The sequence below is a fragment of the Bos grunniens genome, chromosome 22 (genome assembly GCF_055505025.1).
Source record: "Bos grunniens cultivar Pamir isolate PY7600 chromosome 22, Bosgru_T2T1.0, whole genome shotgun sequence".
In the NCBI taxonomy this organism is placed as follows: domain Eukaryota; kingdom Metazoa; phylum Chordata; class Mammalia; order Artiodactyla; family Bovidae; genus Bos; species Bos grunniens.
In genome coordinates, this window is record NC_141186.1 from 8,007,253 (window position 1) to 8,025,706 (window position 18,454).

Sequence of the window (18,454 nt, forward strand, 5' to 3'; positions counted from 1 at the left end):
CCCCTCTGTGTGTGTGTGTCTGTGTGCGTCCAGATTTCCCCTTTCTATAAGGACACCAGTTCTCTTCAACCAGTGCCCACCCTGATGACCTCATTTTAACTGGATTACCTTTGTGAAGTCCTTATTTCCAAATAAGGCCACATTCTGAGGCATTGTGGGGGGGTACCTGGGACTTCAACATATCTTTTTGGGGGACACACAATTCAATCCGTAACACTGACTGCTTGGGAGATTTTTCTGATAGACTGAGAATTCCAGAGAGTAAAGTGGGAGAATTTTAGGAACCAGTCAGAACGGGGAGCTGGCTACAGAAATGCGCAAGTGCAGAGCACCGTGCTGAACACAGGACAAGGAGTGTCCTGGAAGTCTGGAACTTCCCCTAGTCTCGACAAACAGGAACCAAGTGCAGTGGGCTTCCCTGGCTCAGTGGGAAGGCACCCATCTGCCAGCGCAGAAAAGGCAGGTCCTGGTTCCTGGTCCGGAAAGATCCACATACTGGGGAGCAACTAAGCCGTGCACGGCAACTACTGAGCAGAAATGCCGAAACTACTGAAGCCCGCGTGCCCTAGAGTCCATGCTTCGCAAAAGAAGCCGCCATGAGGAGCCTGCACCGCTGCAACTGGAGAGCAGCCCCTGCTCGCCACAACCTGAGAAAGGCCCTCACAGCAACAAAGACACAGCACTGCCAAAATTAAAAAATCAGAGTCAAGTGCACAAAAGGACTGGTCCAGTGTGCCCTAGAAAATGAGACACACGTCTAGGAGAGACTGATCAAAAAGAGACGGCACTAATAAAGATGAGGAAAAAAGATGTAACTAATGATATAAAAACTAGTAAGATGAGAATATCACTAACAACTATAGCAACGTATCTGAACATATGGATAAGATGAACAATTTTCTAGAAAAATTAACATCAAAACTTTAAGACATAAAAAACTACAAGACTTCCACAGTGGCACTGTGGATAAGAATCTGTCAATGCAAGGGACATGGGTTCCATCTCTGGTCTAGAAGAGCCCACAAGCTGCAGAACAACTGAGTCCCTGTGCCACAACTACTAAGCCCACAGTGCTCAGAGCCTGTGCTCCTCAACAGGAGACGCCACCGCAGTTAGAAGCCCGGGCGCCACGAGGAAGGGCGGCCCTACTGGCCACAGCCAGAGAAAGACCACGCAGAGCCAGTGACAGCCAGCACAGTCTAAGCAAATCCAGTCATAAAGACATAAAAGGCTTAAAAAGAAAAGTAATGCTACAGAGACCGATACTGTGGTTAAAAATTTTCCCCCAGAGAAAACTTTCACAGAGGAGTTCTATGGGACTTTCAGGGGCAGCTCCTATACAAACTATTCAACAGGACAAAAACCGAGGAATTAACTTTATTCCTTATGAAGACTTATGCAATTGTGACATCAAAACTAGGTACAAACAAAACTAGAAAAGAAAGTGAAAAGCTCAAGTCAGCCATAAATATAGATGCAAAAAGCCTAAACTGAGTATTAACAAATCAGATTCAAGAGTTTTGACAAGCCATCATCTAGCTGGGTATTTCTCAAGAACACAAGGACAGAATCCAGAATCTGCAAACAGGACGACAGATTTAGATCACTGATGGGCACTGGATTTATAACAGAATGGCAGTATAGAGAGGTGAGAAATAGTCTTCATTTGGGCAGCACATATACTAAAATTGGAACGATACAGAGATTAGCATGGCCCCTGTGCAAGGATGACATGCAAATTCGGGAAGCATTCCATATTTTTTATACAGAGTCAAGTAAGTCAGAAAGAAAAACACCAATACAGTATGCTAATGCTAATGCTAAGTCACTTCAGTCGTGTCCGACTCTGTGTGACCCCACAGACGGCAGCCCACCAGGCTCCCCCGTCCCTGGGATTCTCCAGGCAAGAACACTGGAGTGGGTTGCCATTTCCTTCTCCAATGCATGAAAGAGAAAAGTGAAAGTGAAGTCACTCAGTCGTGTCCGACTCTTAGCGACCCCATGGACTGCAGCCTACCAGGCTCCTCTGTCCATGGATTTTCCAGGCAAGAGTACTGGAGTGGGGTGCCATGTATACTAACGCATATATATGGAATTTATAAAGATGGTAACGATGATCCTATATGCAAGACAGCAAGAGACACAGATTTAAAGAAGAGTCTTTTGGACTCTGTGAGAAAAGGTTGAGAGGGGGATGATTTGAGAAGGTAGCGTTGAAACATGTATATTATCATATGTGAAGCAGATCGCAGGTCCAGGTTTGATGCATGAGATGGGGCACTCAGGGCTGGTGCACTGGGACGACCCTGAGGGATGGGATGGGGAGGGAGGTGGGAGGGGGCTTCAGGATGGGGAACACATGTACACCCATGGCGGATTCATGTCAATGTATGGCAAAAACCAATACAATATTGTAAAGTAATTAGCCTCCAATTAAAATAAATAAATTTTTTAAAAATAAAAATGCTCAAATGGAAAAAAAGGTGAGAAATAAACAGTCTTTTCAAAGATATTAGGTAAACTACAGGCTCATACAACTGCAACTAACTGGCCTCCTCTCATACAATACCAAAAACAGAAGGAAAAAAACACAACTCTAGAGAGATTGTAAACTTAGATGTGATATGTAAAGTAATAAACCTTCAGAAAAGACTATAAGAGTATTGTTATGACCTCAGAGTAGGGAAAGGCTGCTCAATCTGACCATATCCCGATCAAGACCTTCTGTTTAAAAGGCACCATAAAGAGAATGGGAAGGTGTCACGGAGTAGAAGAGAGTTGTCTGTGACATATATGTGTAATCAAGGCTAGTATCCAGAATATACAGAAGACTACAACAAGAAAATAAACACAGGCTTCCCTGGTGATGCAGCGGTTAAGAATCCTGCCTGCCAAAGCAGGGGACACAGGTTCAGTCCCTGGTCTGGGAAGATCCTGCATGCCGTGGGGCAGCTGAACCCCACGTGCCACAGCTACTGAGGCCCAAGCACCCTAGAGGCCCTGCTCCACGACAAGAGAAGCCTGCACACAGCATCTGGAGGGTAGGCCCCACTTGCTGCAGCCAGAGAAAACCCCACACACAGCAATGAAGACACAGCAAGTCAAAAATAAAAATACAGAAAAATTTAAATACTGTTCCAAAAGGGGGGGGAGGGCAGGGGAACTGAATGGAAACAAAGGTGCTGCCTTCAAAACCTGGGACAGAAACTTAACAGAGAAATATATAGCTATGAACAGATTAGAAGCAGACCAAAAACAAAGGAGAAGGCGCCTAACTAAAGACAGCAAGTCATCAGAGTCATCAAAACAACAGGAAAGAACCACAAAGATGAAACAGAAAACACAGTCAAGAAAAACAAAACCAAAATCTGATTTCTTACAAAATACGAGATATAGACAAACTTCGGAAAGAGGTCATGGAAGAAGGAAAACACACAAGAAACGCAGGGAGTGAAAGAAATGGTGTAATCACAAATATTGGAGAGATCAGTTAAAAAAAAACTCTGGAAAAAAATTCCCACAACTAAGATAAACTGTGAATTTCCTATGTCCATGAAGCAAATTTAAACAGGCAAACACCTGTGTAGGCAAAAATAAAATAAAATCATCTAATCCAGATTGTCTTTATAAAGCTTTATAAAACCTTGAAGAAAAAATTAAGTCCCATGCTCAGATGGTAAAGAATCCGCCTGCAATGCAGGAGATCTGGGTTCGATCCCTGGGTCAGGAAGATCCCCTGGAGGACAGGGCAACCCACACCAGTAATCTTGCCTGGAGAATCCCATGGACCCAGGAGCCTGGCGGGCCCCAGTCCATGGGGTCACAAAGAGCCAGACACGACTGAGTAAGCACAGCACAGCACACAAAAATATTTAGCCCATAAAAAGAAAGTTACCCAGCTCACAGGAAGCTGATACAGGCTTAATGTTTTTTAAAAGGACAGGCGAACAAAAAAAAAAAAGAAAGAAAATTGAGGCTCAATCTCAGCTAGGAACAGAGACAACCTATTTATGAAACTTTGGAAGCATTTTCTCTAATCAGTAAGTAGACTAAAGACTCAAGTTCTTGGTATTTCTAAACAACACTGCAGTGAATGCTAAGGCTTACCCCACACTAAGGCAAGAAAATTAAATGTAAAGATTACACAGGAAGAAACAAACCCATCACTATTTAAAGATATCAACTAGGATAACTGAGCCCCTAAAATTATTAGAACTAATAAGTTCGGCAAGGTCCTGCAGAAGAGGAGAGAGAGAGAAAAAAAAAAGAAAGATAAAATAAGAGAGGAAAAAAAAAGAAAGATAAAATAAGAAAGAAAAAAAAATACAGCATTCCCATGTGATTTTCCTTCTATCCAGAAAGATCATCTTCCACCTCGAGAAAGCTTCTTAGTTATTCGCTGGTGAGCAGCCAACAGGTGCAGTGGAAAGAAGTGGAGGTCAGACCCCCAACTTCAAATCCTATTTCTTCCCTTTGCTGGGCTCTCTGAACTCTTAAGAGTGGGTTTGTTTTTAATTTAGTAGAAAATACTTTAAATACCCACACTCTAGGCACATGTTAGATGAGAGGTTCTCAAAGTATGGTTGTGGAATCCTGGAGAACCTGAGATTTTCAGGGGTTCAGGAGGTCACACCTATGCTCAGAATAATACTAAACCATTATTTGCCTTTTTCACTCTTGACATTTGTACAAAACCAATGGTGGTTAAAACTGCAGGTGCCTTGGCATGAATCAACGCGGTAGCACCAAGCTACACAAGCAGTCATTGTACAAAAACATTAACTTTATTAAATACTGGTCCTTGGGTAGGTATAATGTATTTCTGTTGCACACCTAAGTGCAATGGTTTTCTAAAGAAAAGGTTTTTATGAAACTGATCTGTGACTGGATTAAGCAGCTTTTCTTACAGAATATCATTTTTACTTAAACATTGACAAACTGTGATTATTCATTTCTGAGTATTTGACAGAAATTTCCTCAAAAGTGAGCCCTTTATTTCAAGGAAAACAACTATGACAGCATTTGTGACCAATGACAAAATCTGCACCCTCCTTCCACCACGTGCTTTCTCTGATGAGACGGTGGTGATACTAAGGAATGTGATTTTTTGGTATTGCATAGTGAAAAATGAACATTGAGAAGATCTGCAAAACTCAAGAGATCATTATTTTCCAAATGAGCAATACTTAAACATTTAAAAGTACACAGGTTCAGAGACCCAGTCAAAGTTCAAAACAGACCAACTGATTCTAATGTAACAATATAAAAAGTACATTGACACAGTTTCAGATTGCACATTGCAACTTTAAGAAACTGCCTCTTGTCAAGTGCTGGTATGCTGGTATACTATCAAAGAAGAATATCCAGCATGATCTGAAACGGCTATTAAAATAATCTCTCCTTTTCCAACCACATATCTATGGGAGGCTGAACTTTCTTCACTTATGTCAACCAAAATAGTATACTCTAATAGCAGGTAAGAGAATCCATCTGCTTTACTGTGCCAGACATTAAATAAATTTGCAAGTATAAGAGAATGCCATTCTTCATGTTTGATTTTGAAAAAGTTTTCAAATAAAATATATTTGTGATAATGTATAATGGTTTGTAATTGTTTTCTCAAATAAATTAGTAAAATGTAAAAGTTTCTGATTATGAATGGACTACAAAATATACAGTATGCTATTCTACTCAGACAGACTGAAACAAAGTAATCCATAAGAAAATGACACCAACAGGGTTCTACTCTCCTCAAAATCATTCCGCTGAAATCCTTGGAAAGCCGAATAGTATTCATAGGTATAGTCTATGTTTGCCTTCAAAAAACTGTCACGTGTTTAAAAACGTAACATTTCTAGTTACTACGTATCATAAGTATCAGAATCATAAAAGAGAAGGAAAGACTAAGGGATTGTCATTGAAGGAGATAAAAAATAAATGCAATATGGGATCCTAGACAGAACATGGATTAGAAAAAAGGCAATACAGAAAAAAAAACACTGTGAAATCCCAATAAATTTTGTTCTTCAGGTAATAGTTCTGTACCAAGGCAGTTTTGAAAACTGTACTCTGATTATGGAAGTAGGAGGTGCTGGGTAAAGGGTAGATGTCAGCTTTCTACACGATCTTTTTAACTTGTACATCTTAACTCATAAACTCACAAAGTTTAAGAGAGACTCTACTACCAAGATGCAGCACAGAACCGTTTCCAAAGCAAGCAAAACAAATATGACAGAGCTCGTAAATTCAGTGACAGAACCTACAGCAAAAACAAAGGGTCCAGCATCTTTTTCTTCCTTTCCGCCAAAAGCAAACATTTAAGTTGTCCTGGCAAACTGGCAAGTGTTACTGTGATGAAACACATCAAATTATGAGACCATATCAATAAAATACCAAGTTTCAAACAACACCGAACGAAGCACACAAACTGCACTGAACTTACTCTTAGGGGAGTGCGGGGACCACCCCGATTTTAAAAATGGAACACAATGAAATCTACGGACAAACAACAGGATATGTATAAATTAGCTGAGTGAATGGTTTAGTCTACATAAATATTACTTTTTGAATATAAGGTTTCAATACTCAGCACATGTTTCTCCAAGGCAATCAAAGTATATTATTAGAATCTATCCTTTAGAGCAGGGGTCAACTAGCTACAGCCCAAAGGCCAAACCCAGCTGGCCTGTTTTTGTACAACCATGACCTAAGAATGGCTTTTATATTTTTTAAAAGGTTGTAAACAAACAAAACAGAGTGACAGAGATTCTCTGGCCTACAAAGCCTTGAATATTTGCTCTCTGGCCTTTTATAGAAAAGCTTTGCCAAGCCCTGCTTTAAAGTAATAGATTTTATGTGATTAAGTGAATTTGATTATAATTTAGTTATTAATTATAAAGCCCAGTGTGGACACTATGAAGTATCTTTTTTTTTTTAACCAACAATTTACTGAATTCTTTTAATATTAAACCCAGAAAGTTTTTGAAATGTGAAATGAAGAATTTTATAGAAATTATTCCCAATTCTGGAAGTAGTCTCAGGTACCACCATAATAAAATTTTCAAATTTCACAGATTCTGAAAATTTCCTATACTTCCAAGAAATGTCACCCACTCCAGAACATTCTGCTTTAGCATGAGACCCACAGAAAACCATCAGCTATTAACAGTTACATAATAAAATATATCCTCAGTAGTCTTTTATTAACTTAACACTGATCACAAAGTTGAAGTTTTCCCATTTCCTCCAAGGGACTATAAACTGACCTTTTAACATTTTAATCAGTATAGAAAATCTGTCTTCATCTCAAACCAGTTTTGATTTAGCAAATTATTTATAAACTACAAATGTACCTCCCAATTGAGACTATATGTAAAATACACCTTTTGTTTCAAAACAGATTTAAACCATAGTGAAGTTTTACAGAGCTCAGGCCAATGCCCTTTGCGAAGGGAATTACTTAGTATAAAAAATATTTTTATGCATAAAGAAGTCACATTAAAAAATTTTTTTCAGATTATCCCTTAAATCTTGAAACCTAACTTACTATAAATTATATATTTTTTGTGAACCCTTAAGATGGAATGAAAATTACCAGGTGGCCCAAAAGACCTTCCTAAAGGAGTTTTATTGAGTTATACTTTTTTGAGTCCTTTGGTTATCTGCTCCTTACTTCACAGAACATGTATGACCCAGATTTCAAGTTACAATGGGTTTCAAGCCTTCATTCAGTGAAGGGAAACTCAGTCCTCTCTTGAAATGGTAGTGCCACTGACAATCACTTTACTAACAATCACTTTAACATCTACCAGCTTAGGTTTACTCACTTGGAAGAACAGGACTGGCCTATTCGCCTTCCAAGGTCTCTAACCATCTCTAGACTTCTGACACTGTAACTTAGATTTTAAAAAATATTTATGACCTGCCTCATTTCAAACAGAATCTGCAGCAGCCAGAAAAACACACAGTGAAGACTGGAGTGTAGAAAACAAAAGGGAAGAAGCAAAGATTTCACCAGAAATTAGCCTCATCATAATCCAATACTATCAGCCTACATTGTTTAATGCAAACATACATTTCAAAACTGTCAGACTATTGAGAGAAACCACAGGTTTCTTTCATGCTATCTTCCCCCAAAGCTGAAGCAATCATTTCCTAAAAGAACTATTTAGAAATACCTCTTGATTTAAGCATTCAAAAAGCACATGCAATAAGCAGACTTCACTCTGAAAGAAAAATGGACAAAGCTGCCTCCAGAGCAAATCTGTATCAAGAAGTCACTTTTCCAGTAATTTCAAGTTGAGCACCTCAAGTTTACTTCTTGAACTTGAGAAGAAATGAAATAGACAAAAATCACAAGCCTTACTTCCCTGGAACTCGGGCATGTGCCGCTTCCCGGATGCCTAAGGAGGCCACTGCCCTGCAGAGCAGAGAGGCTTGGGCACTCCCAGCTCCAGGGCCGGGCACGGGAAGCACAAGGGCCATCAAAGGAGGTCTGCACAGCCCCAAGTTTTCTTCAGACCTTCTCTACATCACAGCAATCTTGGAATCTGCCAAAGTTTGCATTTCAAATGAAGGGCCTTGAATTTGCAAGAGGCAAGTAGTCTCCTGGCTCTTCTCGGATTTTGAGAACCCAATTAAATCCAAAAAAATAAACAGGCTCCTTAATAGTGGTATTTGCCTTCAAAGATACTTGAAAATTCAGAGTAAAAGACATACACCATGGAACCACTAACTGAAGACAATCACTGGAAAAAAGTTTCCCCATGGAAAGTGTTGTTTCAGACACAGAATTACAAAGATGACAGACATTAAGAACAAGGTAGTAAAAAGGTTTAATATAAAAATTTTCTTTCTAGGCCACAAACAAAATGTTCATTAGTTGGCTGAAACAAACAGCCAACTAATGAACTTAGTTCTGAAACAAACAGAACTCTAGAAATCTAAAGAAGTCTCTCAATAACAGCTCACAATAGCCCCCAATAAGCAAAGCCCTCAGCAGCAGACCTTCGCTCACCGTAATTGAGAATAAACACTGAACTTGCCTCACCTGCTCTCTTCTGCCTTGATGGCAAGTCCAGGTCTCCAGGAGCAGCCTGGCTCGCGTTCCCACTAGGGAATCAGTGCCTCTAACACTGCCTACAGGAGTGACCCTAGGACTTTCAGCAGCTCAATTTCCTCAACAACTAAGACAGTTGTTCTAGAAAATAAGCCACCTCATCCAGAGCCCTCAGGCTTCAAAGCTGCAGAGAGAGGAAGTGCCAAGTTCAGGAAGTGCACAGATCAGGTCAGGGTCACTGACTGGTGACCTAAGGCTTTCCTCCAGGCGCTTCCACACCGTACAAACCATCTCCACCTTTCAGCTCAGAGTTTCCCTTGAAGATTGAAAAGCCGAATTATTTTGAGTAGTCCCTACCATGTAAGGCCTGCTCTGACCCAGAAGTCTTCTTGACTTTTCATTCTCCTTGTCCTTCCCTTAGAGCTGCATGGAGAAACTGGACAGCACTTTCAAGACACCTGGCGTTAAAGACCATCTATGGAAAATCTCACATAATTCGCACTAAGGAAAAGCTGCCTAACCACTGCAGTTCACACTTCAATCGGATGAACGTATAATATGCAAACAGTTTTTCCATAAAAAGTACTACAAAATAAAAATACAGAGCTGCCAAACTGGTAGGAAAAAACAAATAAGCGAATTTTCTTCAGGATCAAGGCAAGAGACTAAGTTCAGATGTGTTTCAACCTCTCAAAATTAAACAAAATGAATGGCTGCTTGTACAGAGAGGAGAGACTAAACAAACTCTTGTTTTTGTGGTGCAATCAGTGCATCCTAAAGCCTTGTTCAAAAGGAAACAGCCTCGGAGGGTATTACCTACCCCCCAATGGAAAAAACCTCACGTTGAGACAATAAAAAAAAAAACACCTAAGTTAATGTGCCATGCGGATACTTCCAATTATGATATACTTACTATTGGAACAACAAGAGATTAAAATTTGTAACCAGGAAAGACTACAATGTAGAACAGAGTAGGAACTGATACCAAAACCTTGGAGAGTGTTTCCCAACACAAGCCCTACCATTTCGCACACCTTATTCCAGCTCTAAGTGCCTTGTAAATCATTTGCAAGGCGAGGTAGCCCCTTCCCCCAACTCGAGTCATCCTAACAGCGGGGCGTATTTTACGGCAAAACTGTAGCCCTCAGGAGCAGCCCGCGGGGCCGAAGACTGCGGGGCCGCCCTCCGTTGCCCGCCACCGCGGTGGGCAGAGGCCCGCGGGGCTCCATGGCGCGGGCAGAGGCCCAGGGTCGTGCAGGCCTTTCCCAAGGAGACGGAGGCTTCCGCCCGCCCGCCCCCGGGCACTGGTACCTCATGCTGTAGGCGCCGGCGCCCAGCTCCTGCCCGATGCCCGAGAGGCTGGCGTCGAAGTCGTGCACCAGCCCGGACTCTATCACCTCGTCCATCTTGAGCACCCAGGCCATCTTCCGGCCTCGCCGCCGCCCGGCGCGCGGCGCGGTCTCCGCGAGCGGGGCGCAGGGGCCGGAGCTCCGCGGGCGCGTCCTGAGGGAGGGCGCGGGTGAAGCCTCCGGCGGAGCGGCGAGTGGTCACCAGCGGCGGCCCGGGTGGCGGCCGGGATGAGAACAGCCGGGGCCGCGCGGGCAGGGCACGGCCAGCCCGGCGAGCAGCTGCAGCGGGAGCGGCCGGGCCGCCGGCAGCGCCTCCCTCCCGCGGGCGCCGGCCCCGCGCCTCATGCCGCCGCCGCCCACCCCCTGCGCCGCTAGCGCTAGCGCCGCCGCTGCCGCCGCCCGCCCCGCCCCGAGGCCCCCGGTCGCATCCTCCCCGGGAACGCGCGGGAGCGGGAGCGCAGCCCGCCCGTCACCCTACCACCGGCCTCGACCCCCGGCCCTCGGTCCGCCCACCCCGGCTCGAGCGCCCAGCCGCCCCGGCCCACCCCGCCGACCCGCACCGCCGGCCCGAAGCCTGGTTTCTACAAGGCTCCGGCTCGAGCTCGCTCGCCGCTTCCGCCTCCCGCGGCCCCGCCCCGGCCGCGGCCCCGCCCCCGCGCTCGCCCCGGGCCAGGCCCGCCCCGCACTGCCCGGGGTTTCGCGGCACTCCCGACACTTAGCTGTGAAGGAACCGTGGGGCAGAGTCGTGCGGCCCCGCCCACACGGCAGGTTCCCAGCCTCCGCGGCCTGGCGGCCTCCCTGCACGCCAGCCCGGGAAGAGGCGGAGCCAAAGGGCCGCCCGTTTCCGCACGTCCCGAAAGGCAGGCTGATTGACAGGCGACCTGAACAATAATGGCAAGCGCCTGATCCAGGCTCCCGTGAGTCTCCGTGCCTCTATACTAAACCACCAATCAAACTCTTCTTCCTCTTGGGCGGGTTCTAGGACTGAATTTGCTGCCAAGAGAGAGAATTAATTGGGCCGTACTGGAGGAAGCCGCCCTAAACCCCACTTCTGGAGGTTCTTTGATCTCGTGTGGTCTTTGTAGGTAGTTTCTGGGTTTTGCCCACTCTATAGATGGAGAGTGGTTATGCATCTTAGCCAATAGGGGGCTATTGGCTGTTCAGCCCCGAACGACCCGTTAGGCAGAAAGTCTTGATTGACGTGAGTGTAAGCCAATCAATGCTCCCGAGAAAGGGCTCCGGAAAGTTATCTCGATTACTAACTACCCTGAGCAGTTTGGCGAGCTTGAGGTAGAGGGGTTCGGTCTCAGGCTGTTATGCTATTGTTATTGTTAATGGTTCTGGAGTTCACTGGACATAGGGGTATTCCCATCCAGGGTCTTTCCTGTCGAGTCAAGGATACCCATATTCATGTCTATTGCTGATGCTGACTGTGGACCCGGACCTCAGTTGGGCTGCTGAAATACCTACACGTGGACTTTCCGTGTGGTCTTGCCATCCATACAGCTCTGCAGCTGGAATCCAAAAGCAAGTTCCAAAAGACAAGTAGGAGAAAGTAAATCTTTGTTTTAGACAAAGATTCTTTGCTTGAGCGAACTTTAAGTCAGGCTCCCTATCTTCTCCTATCCTATCTGTAAAATTCAGGTCTAGCAGGAAGGAGTCATTTTAGGAACCCTTTATTTATGTATCTGAGCAGATTCCTTAGTCTCCACCATCACCTAGGTAATATCTGATCACTCTCGCCTGCCTTCAACAAGAAACCTATTAGGTGGGTTCAACCAGAAACCCCCTACCCTTTATGTTTCCTCTTAGTAATTTTCCTTCCGCTGACCTCTGCCCTCCTTGGCTCTAAATTCCCACTTACCATGCTGTATTTGGGTTGAGCCCAGTCTCCTTGGGCTTTCCAGGTGGCGCTAGTGGTAAAGAATCCATCTACCAATGCAGGAGAAGCAAGAGATGCAGGTTCAATCCTTGAGTTGGGAAGATGCCCTGGAGTAGGATATGGCACCCCACTGCCTGGAAAATTCCATGGGCAGAGGAGCCTGGTGGGATACTCCTTGCATTGAAAACAGTCAGACATGACTGAGCACACATGTCCTAAGATGGCTGTCACAGCTCTAGATATTACATCTATTTGGGGGCTTCAAAATCACTGCAGATGGTGACTGCAGCCATGAAATTAAAAGACGCTTACTCCTTGGAAGGAAGGTTATGACCCACTTAGATAGCATATTCAAAAGCAGAGACATTACTTTGCCAACAAAGGTCTGTCTAGTCAAGGCTATGGTTTTTCCAGTGGTCATGTATGGATGTGAGAGTTGGACTGTGAAGAAAGCTGAGTGCCGAAGAATTGATGCTTTTGAACTGTGGTGTTGGAGAAGACTCTTGAGAGTCCCTTGGACTGCAAGGAGGTCCAACCAGTCCATCCTAAAGGAGATCAGTCCTGGGTGTTTGTTGGAAGGATTGATGCTAAAGCTGAAACTCCAATACTTTGGCAACCTCATGCGAAGAGTTGACTCATTGGAAAAGACCCTGATGCCTGGGAGGGATTGGAGGCAGGAAGAGAAGGGGACGACAGAGGATGAGATGGCTGGGTGGCATCACCGACTCGATGGACATGAGTTTGAGTAAACTCTGGGAGTTGGTGATAGACAGGGAGGCCTGGCGTGCTGCGATTCATGGGGTCGCAAAGAGTCGGACACGACTGAGTGACTGAACTGAACTGAACTGAGCTGAACTGAGGTGACTCAGAGGGTAAAGACTATTCCTGTAATGTAGGAGACCCGAGTTCAATCCCTGGGTTGGGACAATCCCTTGGAGAAAGGAATGGCTACCCACTCCAGTATTCTTGCCTAGAGAATTCCATGGACAGAGGAGCCTGGTGGGCTACAGTCCATGGGGTTGCAAAGAGTTGGACACGACTGAGTGAATAACACTTTGATTTCAGTCTTGTTGAGCCCCGTCTCCCCAACTGAAAAATTCTATTGCAGTGGTCCCTGTACCTATAATCATGGTCCGTCCATCTTTAACAATTATCATTGATTTTTTTTTTCCTTAAGGCCTGGGGCCAGAAACTGATACAGAGTCTTTATTCTGCACTGTATTCTATTAGTCAAGCAGCCACATAATCGGATTGATGGGTGGAGAGTTAAATCATTTGAGGATCATGTCTTAAAACTTCCAGAATCACCCTGTGGCCACAAATATTTTGCATTCTTTCCACATGCAGCATAAACTCATCTTCTCCCCAGGCCCATGTAAAGTTCTCATTCCATTACAGCATTAAGTTCCAAAATCTTGTGAGGTCCTGGAGTAGATGAGGCTCTTGGATGTAGTTTCTTGGGTGTAATTCAAGTGGTTCCTCTCCAAGTGAAGTTCTGTGAATTAAAAAGACAGCGGATCTGCACCAATCACTACCACATCAGTAGTGAGCAATGATGAGAGATGCACAGGAGACTCTGCCTCTATAGGCATTTCCCTTCTAAAAGGACAGCAATAAAAGGCACACAGTAGTTACTAGTCCATAAAAAGTCTGAAATCTAACTGGGTAAATACTGTTGGTTCCTTGATTAGGACTCTCTCAACTTCCTGGGAATATTCAGTGGCTCTTTTCTCCATCCTTTGGGCTCTTGGCTGCACCTTCTGAGTTATCCTTCCAGTTCCATAAAAAGTAGCCCATGTTTAAAGCTAAGTCGTTTTCTCAGCTGCTTCCTGTCCATAGTTGTGCAGAGGTCTGAAGACCTCTCTTCATATTGTACTGTCCCTGTCCCTTCCAATCTGATACAATTCAGTTTTAAACTTTGTAGGTCTTTTGAATCAATTTATAACCTACTCCAATAAGCAAAAACTGTACCAACACGTTGTGGGGGGAGGTGCAGCTTATTTGTATTGTTTGTTCTGGTTCCATTTCTTCTAAAGTCACAGTCATGACATTAGCTCAGGCTGCAGTCGTGAAGGCTTAACCAGGCAAGAGGATCCACTTCCAAGCTCACTTGCATGACTGTTGGCCAGAAACCTCAGTGACTCAACATTTGGGACCACAGGGCTGCTTGTTGTTGTTCAGTCACCCAGTAGTGACTTTGCGACCCCGTGGACTGCAGCACACCAGGCCTCCCTGTCCCTCACCATCTTCCGGAGTTTGCCCAAGTTCACATTCAGTGGATCAGTGATGCCATCCAGCCATCTCATCCTCTGATACCTTCTTCTTCTGCTCTCCATCTTTCCCAGCATCAGGGACTTTTCCAGTGAGTTGTCTGTTCACATCAGATGACCAAAATACTGGAGCTTAGGCTTCAGCATCAGTCAATATTCAGCATCAGTGAATATTCAGGGTTGATCTCCCTTAAGATTGACTGCTTTGATCTCCTTGCTGTCTAAGGGACTTTCAGGAGTCTTTTCCAGCACCACAGTTCACAGGCATCAATTCTTTGGCGTTCTGCTTTCTTTATGGTCCACTCTCACAAACATATGTGACCACTGGGAAGACTATAGCCTTGACTATACAGACTTTTGTTGAAAGAGTGATGTCTCTACTTTTCAGCACACTGTCTAGGTTTGTCACAGCTTTCCTGCCAAGAAGCAATCGTCTTCTGATTTCATGGCTGCAGTCACCATCCACAGTGATTTTGGAGCCCAAGAAGAGGAAATCTGTCACTACTTCCATCTTTTCCCCTTCTGTTTAACATGAAGTAATGGGGCTGGATGCCATGATCTTAGTTTTTTTAATATTTAGTCTTAAGCCAGCTCTTTCACTCTCCTCCTTCACCCTCATCAAGAAGAGGCTCTTTAGTTCCTCTTTGCTTTCTGCCATTAGAGTGGTATCATCGCATATCTGATGTTGTTGATGTTTTTCCTGCTTATCTTGATTCCAGCTTGTAACTCATCCAGCCTGGCATTTCTTATGATGTTCTCAGTGTATAGGTTAAACAAACGGGGCGACAGCAGACTCCTTTGCTGCTTGAGTATCCTCAAAACATGGCACTGGCACCACCTGAGAGAGCTAATTCTTAGATAGGTTGATAAGGAGTCTGGGGCCCTCAAGTAGGAAGGGGTCCAGGGCTCTCGTGGAGGAGAAAGGGGTCTAGGGCTCTCAAGGAGAAAGAGACAAAACCATCTTTTGAAGGGACAAATGTCAAAGAGTTGGTAGATGTATTTTTAGCCAGAAGAGCCACATTCATCATTATCACTTAATAGGTTTTTGAAGGAACTAAAATAGAAGAATTAGATCAGAAATTCAAGGTATAAAAATGGAAAGGAGGTTAAAATTATCACTGTTTATAGACTATCTGCTCATATATCTGAAGATGTCATGGGAAGACAGTGAAAATAACACGGTGGTATCTAGGAACTAACTTATGAAATATAAAGAATTATGTGAGCAAAGATTTTTAATTCTGATAAATACAAATGTACATTGAAAACTGAAAACACTCAGCAGTGTGTCCAGTCACTCAGCAGTGTCCGACTCTTTGCGACCCCATGATTGTAGCCCACTAGGCTCCTCTGTCCATGGGATTTTCTCAACAAGAATACTGGAGTGTGTTGCCATGCCCTCCTCCAGAGGATCTTTTGGACCCGGGGATTGAACCTGCGTCTCCTACATTGGCATTTTACCACTAAGGCACCTGAGAATCTAAAAATACTACATCTAGTATTATAATGGTAGTTCTCCATAAGCTGACAGTAAACTTAATATGATTCCAATAAAAATAGTAACAAATATTTAACTGGACAAGCTGATTCTAAGATTAATATGGGAAAATAAATAAGCAGAAATAGCCCCCCAAATTTGAAAAAGTCAAATGAAAATATTTATAAATCTAAATATTTAAAAGAGTGTGTATTGGTGAATGAATAAATAGATAAGAGAATGAAAAATCTAGAAACAGATCAATATGCATATGGAAACTTACTGTGCAATAAAAACTGGCATCTCAAATAGCGGAAGAAAATGGAACATTCAGTAAATGATATGGGAATCAAGTTAACCAACTGAAAAACATACCAAAATAAATTAAAAGTGGATTCATTGTTTTTTCCAAAAAGATTGGAAAGGATGGAAAGCAAAATCGTAAAACACTAGAAGTAAATATGAGAACATAAAAATTTTAGATATTCAGAGAGGACAAGGCTTTTTTAATTATGACTCAAAATCTAGAAATTTTAAGAGGTGGATAATATTTGACAACCTAAAAATTATACTTTTCTTCCTAACAGCCACTGCCATAATTAAATTTAAAGGAGAACAGGAAAATACTATTTAGGACTTAGATCAGGGACAAAAAGTTTTATTTCCCTAATACATAAATTTCCTATAAATAGATTACTGTGAAAATGGCCTTTATACGCTACAACTCCAAAGAATACACAGATTGGGAGTAAGTCTAGGATATACCCATACAGAAACTTTCATTGAAAAGAGCAACGAAATTGAAGAGCTACTTCTTGCAGGACAGCCTAAAACCTCACCACTAGAATTTTATGTTGCCAGTAACGGTGAAGATTAGCCACATCTGAAGAAAACTTTGTTCTTGTAAGACGGTGGAAGAAGCTAATATAGCTTTCAATAGAAAGGACTGCTATAGCCATAGTCAGTGATCCCATACCTATCATTTTCTCTCAATTAGATGGGACCCTGGGGATCAGCTGAAGAACAACTGCTCTTAGACAGCCTTCATCCAATCAGAACTTAGTGGCAGCTAATGGCCAGGAAGACAGCTGGTAAACAGGAAGGACAAGCTTCTGATGTAGAAAATCAGATCTTTAAGAAATGTTCACATTTGAGTGCTGGATTAAAAAGTGCTACCTGCTTGGAATTCTGCACAGCAATTAACTTTTACTTGAGAAAAATGAATGATAGATAGATAGCATGATTTTCAAATGCTCACAAGTTAGCATGATTTTGAAATGCTTCTGTGTGATGGGTTTTGGGCTTACGCTTAACCATTTCAAAATATGCATGCTTTCTCTGTTAAGCGGCTCTGGGAGCTAGTGAGTGAATGCTCGTGTCCCCTCAAAAATCCAAGTGATAGTATTAGAAGGCAGGGCCTTTGGGAGGTGATGAGCTCATAAGGTCCCACAGAGCTCCCTAGCCCCTTCTGCCATGTGAGGACACAATGAGAAGTCTGCAACCCATAAGACAGCCCTCTTCTATCTATGCTGGACCACTATTCTCAGACTTCCAGCCTCCAGAACTGTGAGAAATAAATCCTGGTGTTTATAAGCCACCCAGTCTGTGGTATTTCATCATAGTAGCCTGGAGAGATTGACAGTGGGGTGCTAGATGTCCCTATGGGACATACTGAGGTTTGGGAAGTTACTGAGCTGCAGTGTCAGGTTCTGCTGTACAACCAGCCATTTCAGAATTTACTGGCATAAACAACCAGCATTTACTTGGCTCATGCTTCTGTGGGTCAACCAGCTGGGCTCAGTTGGGCAACTATTGTGAGCTCAGCCAGTCTTCCTCATGCCACTGCAGTAAGCCGTGGGATGGCTTTGCTGATCTTGGCCAGCTCTCTCCTACATCTGGGGTTTGGCAGGGACAACTGGGCTGACTTGAGTTTCAATGTATGGCTTCCCACTCTCCTGCAGACTAGCCCTGCTTTATGCCCGTGGTGGTTGAATGGGTTGCGAGAGACAGTATAAGGACTTGATCAGCCCAGAACTTGAGCACCATCATGTCTGCTGAAATATCTTGGCCAAAGCAAGTCATAAGACCAGCCCTTGTCCAAGAGATGGGGAAACAGACTCAACCTCTTAGCAGGAGGCGATGCAAAATCACAATTATGTGGATATAGATGCTGACAAGGAGCAAAGATGATTTTTACTTGCTGATTCTTAAAATGCTTCAACATAATAAAATGCACTTCTTTTTTTTTTTTTCAGATTCTGTTAACAGGGGAGGGATTGGAAAATTGTGGCCATTTTTGTAAAAAACATTAGAGGTACCAAGGGAACGTTTTTGATGAGCACAATAAAGGACAGAAATGGTATGGACCAAAAAGAAGCAGAAGATATTACAAAGAGGTGGCAAGAATACACAGAAAAA

General features: G+C 43.5%; 1 protein-coding gene, 1 long non-coding RNA gene and 1 other non-coding gene across 11 annotated transcripts in view; 2 read left to right on the forward strand and 1 right to left on the reverse strand.

Annotated features, from left to right (window-relative positions):
- UBP1 (upstream binding protein 1) overlaps window positions 1-11,218 on the reverse strand; it is a 64,935-nt gene extending 53,717 nt beyond the window's left edge. For 3 of the 9 annotated variants that reach the window (XM_086365703.1, XM_086365699.1, XM_086365698.1), the window contains exon 1: window positions 10,370-10,755. In XM_086365703.1, the coding sequence (XP_086221829.1) occupies window positions 10,370-10,482 (113 nt within the window). In that variant the 5' untranslated portion in view covers window positions 10,483-10,755. Of the gene's footprint in view, window positions 1-10,369 lie in introns of all 9 variants that reach the window. The other 6 variants (XM_086365693.1, XM_086365695.1, XM_086365696.1 and 3 more) reach the window with 6 other exon arrangements.
- On the forward strand, window positions 1,659-1,762 carry LOC147347994 (U6 spliceosomal RNA). The gene has a single exon (XR_015152022.1). It is a non-coding gene; the product is annotated as a U6 spliceosomal RNA (small nuclear RNA).
- On the forward strand, window positions 11,206-18,454 carry LOC147347995 (uncharacterized). The gene is made up of 2 exons (XR_015150888.1): window positions 11,206-11,324; window positions 18,292-18,454. It is a non-coding gene; the product is annotated as an uncharacterized LOC147347995 (long non-coding RNA).